The sequence below is a fragment of the Chaetura pelagica genome, unplaced genomic scaffold, assembly GCF_000747805.2.
Source record: "Chaetura pelagica isolate M959 unplaced genomic scaffold, ChaPel_1.0 scaffold405, whole genome shotgun sequence".
Classification (NCBI taxonomy): Eukaryota; Metazoa; Chordata; class Aves; order Apodiformes; family Apodidae; genus Chaetura; species Chaetura pelagica.
Window position 1 is genome coordinate 534,489 of NW_009953489.1, and position 9,691 is coordinate 544,179.

The 9,691-nt window shown below is 49.7% G+C and overlaps 1 protein-coding gene across 1 annotated transcript in view; it reads right to left on the reverse strand.

The window, feature by feature from the left end:
• The window catches only part of MVB12B (multivesicular body subunit 12B), a 14,407-nt gene extending 8,811 nt beyond the window's left edge, over window positions 1–5,596 (reverse strand). Inside the window, exons 1-2 of the mRNA XM_009998812.1 lie at window positions 5,448–5,596; window positions 4,271–4,393 (exon numbers count right to left, since the gene is read on the reverse strand). Coding sequence (XP_009997114.1) covers window positions 4,271–4,381 — 111 coding nt within the window. The 5' untranslated portion in view covers window positions 4,382–4,393; window positions 5,448–5,596. The remainder of the gene's footprint in view (window positions 1–4,270; window positions 4,394–5,447) is intronic.
• Window positions 5,597–9,691: the final 4,095 nt, after the last annotated feature.

The window sequence follows — 9,691 nt, forward strand, 5'->3', positions numbered from 1 at the left end:
GGAAAGAGCTCTGCATTCACCCTACATGGCACAAGCTGGCAAGAGCCCTTGCCCCAAAGTTTGTTGTTGAAGAAGAGAGGAGAAAAGAAGGCAAAGAGAAGGAGAAGGGTAAAAGAAATAAGATCACTCCACCAGACTAACGCCCAACTGATGGCTCCTAACAGGAGACTCCAGTGTGGTCTGAAGCTACGCAGAAGCACAGCTGAACTTCTGCCTAATGCCTCTCAGATGGGGACAAACCACTCCACTGCAGCTCTTCCAAGTCTAATCTTACTGAATTGAGTAAGACCTTGGCCCCAGAACAGCCTGATAACAAAGAGCTGACATTTGTTGCTGCTGTTTGCACCCATGTTTTGTAGAGCAGAGACTCCACACAGGGCTCAGGAAGCAAGAGATGTGTGCTGACAAGACCCTCCAATTATCCCAAGTGCGGGAGAGAAAAGCGTGTTTATTGTCTGATCAGCAAAGTGCTTTGGCTGCTCTTTGCATTTCAGCAACTACTGTTCACAAGCCCCTGCTCAACTCAAGCCCTTGTACAACACACACAGCTTTTGAAGTCAGGCTTTTGCAAAGTAACACATTATTTTTAAACAGTAAAATTTTAGATCTGGATTTTGGTGGGATTTTTTTGTTTCTTCATTATTCCTTGGATTCAATTCTTTCCTAAAGTACTGCTTTAGGAACATATAAAATCCATGTGCATCTCCCCCCCCTATAGGTAAGTCTGTCCTGGTGAAAAGACATTTCAGAAAACAGACTTCTTAGAAAAATTGTTAGCATATAGGGACACATTATAGGGACCATTCCTGAAAAACCTGCTGAAGTGCCAAAGTCACAGGTGACACCCCCAGCACTCTGGTCCCACACTGTCCTGCTGGAGACTTTTTCCAAGCCTGGAGAATGTAAGCATGCACTAACTTGTCAGAAAATTCATGGGGAAAGAAAACAGTGCAATATAAACAGGAAACTTCTTACATCATGTGCTGGGCTCCTGCAGGCAAGGAGGATCCCCACCACATCTCAAAGCAGAGTTGCTCCACAATGGCAGCAAGCCCACAGCACAGGAAGGGAGCTGAGATGGAGCTGTGAGCAGGCTGGGCACTGTGCAGCCCCAGCTCACCCAGTCCCTGCTTGGCTAAGAGGTGAGGAACACGTGGGATTGAGGACTTGGCACCTGTACAGGGCAACCAGCACCATAGGCACAAGGAATGATCCATTCCCTCATGGAGCTGGAGAAGACTCCTGAAGCATGTGTCACAAGCAGACGGACTTGATGGGGTGACACCCAGTAAGGAAGGTGTCTCCCAACCCACCCCTCCAAGTGCAGGGTGATCTACCAGCTGTCTAGCACTCAGGATGGGGTCACTGCTACCACAGGGCAAGTCTTCAGCCAACAGCCCCACTAAACCACCTGCCCACAACATGGGTCTATCCCTCTGCTGGTGTGGAGGCTGCCCCCGCTCCAGCAGTCCCTGCCCAGGCTCTCCCCAGAGCTAACCCCAACGTGGAGCAGGCACTCAGCCTGCAGCAAGGAACGTGGCTGCGCAGGAACCACACCTCTCCTACCCCAGGCTCCTTGCCTCCCACCTCTCCTCCCTTTCCTCCCCACCCATATGCTCAGTCTTGCCAGTTTGGGCAGATTTTCAGGAATCTAAGCTCAGACACACTCTGTACATTTTGGCAAAACCAAGTCTTTGGTTCTTCAGCTGTTAAAAGACCTGACCAGTTGCTACATGCAGCCTTAGCCATTTTCTAAGCAGACACAAACACAATGGATATTTCTGAGTAATTAAAAAACTACTGAGGGGAAAAACACCCCTGACCTATTTGCCAAACTTCCTCCAGGTCTGATACCCCAGGCTCTGCCACACCACCCCCAGCCAGTCAGTGTGCCAAGCCCTGGGGCTCCATGCAAACCTGGGAAACAGACCGGGACATCCCCTGGGCATTTAGCTTACACCTGGTCTGAAAGCACCCACGCCTTAGCTTGTTTTAAAGAGGAGCAAACGGATAAGGAAGGAAAAGCTGTTTATTGGAGAAACAACATGAATGAAAGTGAAACTGGATAAAGCCTATAAATAACATAGCTGTCTTGGAGAGAACTGGGTACTTCACCATCACAAAACTCAAAACAATCAATGAAACTACACAGCTTTGGGTACTGCTTTCCCATGAAAGTCTGAATCTACCTGTGGAACCGAGTGCTGCAGGATGCTGCAGCAAAAGGCAAAGTGAATAGATCCCTAAGAGGACCACAACGTCTCAAGATAAACTGGTGTTAGCACTTTGCAAAATATGAGACTCTCTCCTTTACAAGGTGCAGTTTGAACCTCTAACGATTAGGGCTTTAGGGAGCATACCCCAAGGATGGAGCTGCAACAGCTGCCTTCACCAAGGCTTTACACCCTGAACCAACAATCTGCTGTCAGTGTCTCATTAGGGAAACGACTTATCTGGAGAAACACAGCGCCTGAGACCAGCCAAGTCCGCACGCTGCCCACGTCTCAGATTGCGACTCTCTGCACTGCACCAAGAAGTGTTCTCTGCTTACTGGGCTCCGTGCCTGCACTGAGGACAGAGCAGGTCCTGAGAGGTCATGGGGAAGTGGCAATCCCACATGCCACACTGCTCCAGAGCCCTGACTTGTGCAGAGGAGCCATCTTCCCAAACAGCCCAGCAAGAAAAGCACAGCCCTGCATGCCACTGTCCCATGGGTTTGGGCACCAGGACATCCTGTCACAGCAGAGGGGTACCCAGAGTGGCCCTATCACAGCAGGTGCTGTTCAGTAGAAAGGACACAGACCACGCTGGCAGCACCAGGCTCTGACCTGCCATATGTGAGATTAAAGGAGAGAGCATGTGGAAGCTGTGCTTAGGGTATGACAACTGCAGACAGCAGGCACGTCCCCAGGGCCCACAGCAGGGACTGCTGCCCCCAGGGTCAGAGAAGAGCTCCTTGTAAACAGAGTAAGGCAGAAGAACCAAGGGAAAGGCAGGCTCCACTCTGTGCCCCCTAGGAGAGAGCGACCCACATTCACAAGCATTATCACAACACCACCATAATTGGATTAAGCCACAGGAAGACTCTTTTATCTTGTTTAGTTTAAACTGCGTTAGTGCTGAATCTCCCTATTAAACCACAGACAGGCTATCTGGGGTGAGAGGGCTCTCTGCCCAGTCATTTAGGCAGAATGCAATTCTGTTATCAACTCTCACATTGTCCCGTACTCCTTTATCAGGGAAAGCAGCTAATTACACAGACTGGCTCACACAGGTAATCAGCACACAGGAAAACGCAGTCAATGCAAAAACCTTCCCAGTCTTTAAGGAATCTTTTCACAATTTTCCCCCCATTGTGTCTTTACTTCAGCCTGATCCATTTTCTTCCTTGTAACACTGAACACAGCATGCAATGATCCAGAGCTGAAAAGGCGTGAGCAAAATCTCAAGTCAACTCGTTTCCACTCTCAACCCCACTCAAGCCCTGTGACTGCAGAAAACCAAAGCACAGTTGGAGCAGGACACATAGAAAGGTAAGCAGATGGATGGATCATGGGCCAAATCTTTCCATATACAGTTCTGTGAGGTCAGTATTTTGTGATAGTTCACTGTTTGGGACACTAATTTATGGGGAGAAAAATCATGCTGTTGGTTACACAGCAACTAATACAAGGCATAAGCAGATGTTAAACAGTGACCTCCCTTTACCCATTCACATATTCATCTCAGCTGTATCCAGCTGCCCTTTCCTGCTGCCAAGCCTCCTGCCAAAGCTTAGTTGAGAGGTTTGCATTCTGTCCATCAAAAATCATCCTTGCAATTTCAGCTAGATGTGAAATTCTTGTTTCCCATTCTGGAGCTTCTCATCATCATTATGCAGTGCTGATATGTGGGATTAAACAGCTGATATGGGATCCATTTATTCAGAGATATAATTTGTGCAATACTTAGGACTCCTTCAGGATGAATGTTACTAGGATTATTAAATTTGCATGCCACAGTGGCCAGCTGTTTCTGAAAACCCCTCCTCCAGGTAATTATGCTCCTCTGGAGTGGCACACATGAAGAAGCAAGACTGCACCCACAAACCTCTGAGGGAATGCTCTAAGTGCTGTGGGCCAAGAGGTGGACAGCTGGATATCAAATTGCTTCTTAAAGCACACATCTGAAGCCAAACCCTCTCTGGAAGAGACACTTTTCTCAGCCAAGTAAGGCCTCATTAGCACAGAATCAAAGCATTAGCAACAGCAGTTGAAACAGCTCTACTTACTACTTCATAACCCGTTGGTGCTCGGTTCCGGGACGCAACCACGCCGACCCCTGTGATGGGATCCATCAGCAAGTCGGGCAAGGCATCGGAGAGGTCTCGCACTTCAGGCATGATGCACTGGTCCTGAAAGAAAGGAGCAGAATCAAAGGGCTGCTTGGCAGCACACCCCAGCAGAAGACAGAGCACCAAGAGCCTGCATGCATGCAACAGTGCCTGTGCTGACACACCACAGACTGCCAAGTTAAACACAGGATTAGGCCAGACACACCTTCTGCACTTTTGTTTGCTTTTGATAAGAGGGTACGTTTGTGCAATGCCCAATAGGTTTGGAATTTGGGCCAGCAGCCTCTTCTGAGATTAATTTTATTGCTTACAGAATACTTAGCATGGGCTGGTCTCCACCTAGCAATGATGGCAAAACCCAATCTCATTCCTTTCTTTTCCAATCAGAGCAAATTTCATCCCTGAGACAGGCTGGTTGAAGAAGCTCTGCCATTTTAAGCAGCAAGAAAACTGCTACACTGAGAGGTTCCCCAACCACCTGTAGGTGTTAAGACACACTGGGGATTCCCCCATGAGTCTTCAGTCCCACCGCACCCTCCTGAACCAGATAACTTTAATGGAGCAGCACAAATGTATCTGGCACTGTGTGCAGAACCACGCTCATTGCAGAGAGCCTGGACACCAGGGAGCACAGACGAAGCAGCACAGGAGGGTCTGAGGCAAAGCAGACAGAGGCCTTGGAGAGGCCTGAGCATCTTCCAGGAGAAGGGAGACACCACCAAGTACTTCAGGGAAGGGAGATCCGCAAAGGGGATAGCAGTGCGTAGGACCAACCAATTCTGGAGAGATGCTGTTGCAGGAAGCAGGAGGAGAGAACAAAAGAGCTGCTGAAACAACTGGCTGAGGAGGAGGATGGGGAGAAGTGCAACTGCCTCAGCATGTGGTCTCCTGCAGAGACAGCCAGTTAGGGCAAGTCTTCTCTGGCTTTCAGGCAGGAATGCCCCAGGAAACCACCCCCCACACACCCCAAGATAAAAGGGCAGTGCTTTGTGTAAACAAGCGTCACTGCTGCATAGCCAGACAAGCCGTGATCCAGAGCTACCTAATTCAATTCCCTTCTCAGAGCAATTTAAACCCCAGCATTTCTAGGCCATGTAGACAGGTAGTTACTTACTGCTTCTAGAAAAGGCAGAGGTGAGTGCTGGTGCCAGTGGGACCTGGGTTTACACTTCACAATGCCCAGTCTGAACAAACATCGTGCTGCAGGCAATAAAAAAGAGCAGGTCTGGGCCCTATGTAAATAATAATAATGTCACACGAACAGCCAGGCTACCTGAGGAGGCCAGAACAATAGCTAGTGGCCAGTAATGGTGAGAGCACTATTGCCAATGAACCAAACCCAGGAGAGAGCTCTACTTCATCACATAGACAAGCATCCAGCACACAGAGAGCAAAGTAGACTCACTCTGCTCCCTATGCAGTTCAAGCCTCCAAAGCACAACTAGAAGCACACCCGGAGCTGTAGGGGCTCACCCTCCCCTCCCAACAGGCTCCCTGTCCTCAGGGTAGGCAAGGAGCATGGGACCAACCCTGCTGCAGAAATGCTGGTAGCACCTGGTGCAGCCCAGACAAACGCTGCAGGCTGCCCACGCCACTCCACCAGCTCTCCTCTGGATGCCTTGCAAATAATCTAGAACCCATTGCCTAAAACATGCAGTACTGAGCAAACACAGCATGAATTTAACAAAGAACTTACAATCTGTTCTTACATACAGATACACGTTTTCTGAAACTTTTCCAAGTCACTGTCAATAATGTGATGACTTGTTATTGCACATTGGGAGGAGCTGGCAGATAATAAATGCTGATATGAGCTTCTCTTAGGCCATCCTGAACTGAAATCTAGGTAAGATACTCCCCAGAGTCCTAAGAACATCACATGGCAGGTTGCAGCATGGCCACAGCTACACCACATGGAAAGAGATCTGCTCCTTTAGTGCCTCTGGCTTCCACCAAACCTGCCCTGTCAAAGTGCCAGCTCACCCCAAAGACAGCAGGAGAGCAGGGACAGCTGGGATGGCACCAACAGCTCACCCTGGAGATGATGCAGAGGGGCTGTGCTCCCTCTAAGGCTCTGGTAGGGCTCAGGGGGCAGGGAGCCCCTGGCAGGGATGGAGCTAATGTGGGCTGGGGACCTGCTGCGAAACAGTGCCCAGGTCCCAGCTTACCACACTGGGGTCTGCTGCAGGGCGGTCCAGCTGCCACAGCAGGAACCCCAGCAGCAGCAGAGTCAGCCTGGGAGAGGCAAAGGATAGTGCCCCAGGGGTCCCCAGCAGCACCACAGGAAGGGCTGCGTGGCAGCCTGTCCTTGGCCCAAGGGAGAAGGGCACCTTTGTCCAACTGTTCGGGTCCTGCTCAGCACAGCTGGGGGAGGGGAAACTTCATCAATCCTCACTTTGTCCCCACTCACACAAAGCTTCTCTATAGCAGTGGCTAAGCACAGCGAGCCGGGAGGCAGAACCGGAGGGCTGAGCTGAGCTCCCTGCGCCCGCCAGCAGCTTCCTCTGCTGGGCTTGGACCGTGGCTGTGCCATGGCCAGGGGGACAGGCAGGGGACGTCTGCCCACAGCACCAACCTCCAGGTCTCTGGGCAGCACAGCGGGAGGGCCAGGGCAGCAGCGCTCAAGGGTGGCTGTGCCGGTGCCCGGCCACTGCGGCACAGCACGGGGAGCCAGCTGGGCTGCACCAGGGCAGCTGCTCAGGGCAGCTTCCCATTGTGCAGGTGGCACCCAGGATGCATCTGAACAGCTATGGAGCAGCAGCAATTGGTTTGCACACTCAGATAAATGTTTTTGTGAACTCTGCCAAGGTGAGAAGGGAGTCTCTGGCTGGGCAGTAGTACAGATGATTAGTTACATTGCACATCTCCTTCAGGGCATCTACAAAGTTTGGTTTATTTTCTATCATGACTTTGAACTTAAAAAACAAACAATGAAAGAACAGATTAAATTAAGGAGCAGGATTCTATAAATACTTGTATTAGACAGCTTGTTATTTTAATGAATTTCTCTTTAAACAACACAGGTTTGACCTATACACCCACCTAACATCATGGTGGCCAAGAACTCAAACCAGCTGACCAGGAGATGGCCTCTCACCATCCTGTGCTAAGCTGTGCTTGCCCAGCTCAGCTCAAGGGCCCGTGCTGCTCCCCGGGCTGCAGGGTTATTCTGGGAACAGCCCAAAACAATTAGAAGAACATTCTTCCCATTAGTTGGGAGCACGTTCCTTGGAGGTCATTCACAACTGCAGGGCCACATCCAGCCCCTAGCATGGCTAGGCAGCCACAGGAAGCCAGATGAGATCCCTTGGGCAGGAAGAAGTTTCAAACCACTACGGGGCCACTCAAAGCCAGCAAGGAAAGGATGTGATGACCAGAGTCACTGTGTGTTCTGCTGGCACCAGCCCCAAGCAGCACAGCAGAGTGGGGCAGAATGGAATGGCTGCAGGACATGGCAAAGCCAAGGGCAGTTCAACACCTCAGAACGGGCTGTCTCACACACACACCTCCCATTCTCCCAGGTTGTTAACATCCTTTTTGCTCACTCTTACCCATTTTCTGGCTACCTTATCTCCACTTTTATAGTTTATCCTAGGCATACTTCTCTGCTGGCTTCACTGTCCATTTCAAGTATTCCACTGAGGTGACTGACCACACACACCACTAACCTCTGGCTGGGGCACACATATAGCAAAGCAACACATTTTCAGATATGAACTATTGTATGTAGAGCATTTTTCCCCTCAGTGTTCCTTTACAACAAGTTAAGCAAATTCAAGATCAGAACAGGCCTCATGATGTATATGCTACAGAAGCATCACGCTGCCAGCAAAGGAGGTCAAGTTCTGAAGTTAAACAGCAAGGGACTTAGAGAGAATGATCTTATTGTTTCTTCCTTGAACTACAAGCCCTGCACTTTGACACTGATTTGCTCTTCTCACAGGCAGAAAAGTACAAGCTAAGGCAAAACTGGAAAAATATTATCAACTTCCTCACCGAGTTCCTGCACCCCATGGGAAATAATCCCATCAAACCAAAGCAGACACGCTGCTAAAAGCTTCAATCTCATACTCATGTTATTGCTCGGTCACTTTGGAAAGGTGGTGGGCACAGCACGGGCTACACCGACCTGCCCCTCCCACCGTGTCCGGGAACAGGACACAGCCCCAGCCAACGTACTATTTTTGTTCATGGAATAGGACATAGTTTCAGTCACAAAAACAGGAGACGCTGGCAGGACACAGGGTCAGGGCCCTGGAGGCCTCCATAGCAAGCAGGCAGAATTTCAGTTTCACGTTTCGCCCCAAATGAAGGTATGTCTGGAATCACCCCTGCACCCAGGCTCCCATCCTCAAGACAGCTGCCCCATATCAGCTGCAAAATCTCCAGTTTGTAACTGAAATGGGATGGAAATAGGAATTGAAGTCGCAGAATGAACAAAACTGCATTGTTTCACAGCAGCTTTTAACTATTAACACTCATCTGAGCAATGTCCTGTTTCAAACCAAAATAAGTTTCCACACACGACAGCCTTGCAGCAAGGCAGAAAAATATAAGTGACATCCAGTTCAGTGCTTCTACTTTGGCCTACGTGTGAACAAGTCCCTGGGGCCCAAAGGGACCCTCGAGTCTGGGAACAACTTTGTTAGAGCAGCACATGCTACAAGACTGAAAATTGTGTGTTTTATTTCATACCTCCACAAGCTCAATCTAAGCCTTTGTTCCAGTATGCTGAGAAAATCTAGCAGGTAAGTCTATCTCAGCTAAACATGATAGGGATAACACTGCCAGCCCACCACATGACACAGGCCCCACCAAGGCATACGCTGGCACATTCTCACTCAGTTAAAATAAAACAAAGACGGAGAAACCCAAGTTTCAGCCCAAGCAGCTGAACATCTGCCCAAGCCCAACCAGTCTTGTTTCAGCTGAAGGACTTTGCTTGTGTTACCATGGCCAAGCTGGGAACAGCCCAGCTCAAAGAAAGCACAATAAACACTGAAGCTTGGTGAATCTTTGAGAGTCTCTCCAGAAACCTCAGTGAAAGCTTACAAGTCTTGGTAATGCAAGAGGCAAGCATAAAACAGGCAACTCGGTACCACTGCTCTGGGCACTGCTGTAGAGAGCCCAGGTTATCACCTCCAGGCCTGCAAAACCTGAGAATAGGTGAGAAAACCAAGCAGCCAAGTAAACCCAAGCTGCAAACACTCGCAGCAGAAGACCACACAAAACCAAGTGTTTTTGGTTATATTCTCTAACCAGTCATTAATACAAACTTCAGAGCTCTTGAGCAGGTCAAGGTCACCACCACCGAGTCTCGAAGCTGCCCCTGCCCGCCAGCCCCGGCAAAGCCCCTTC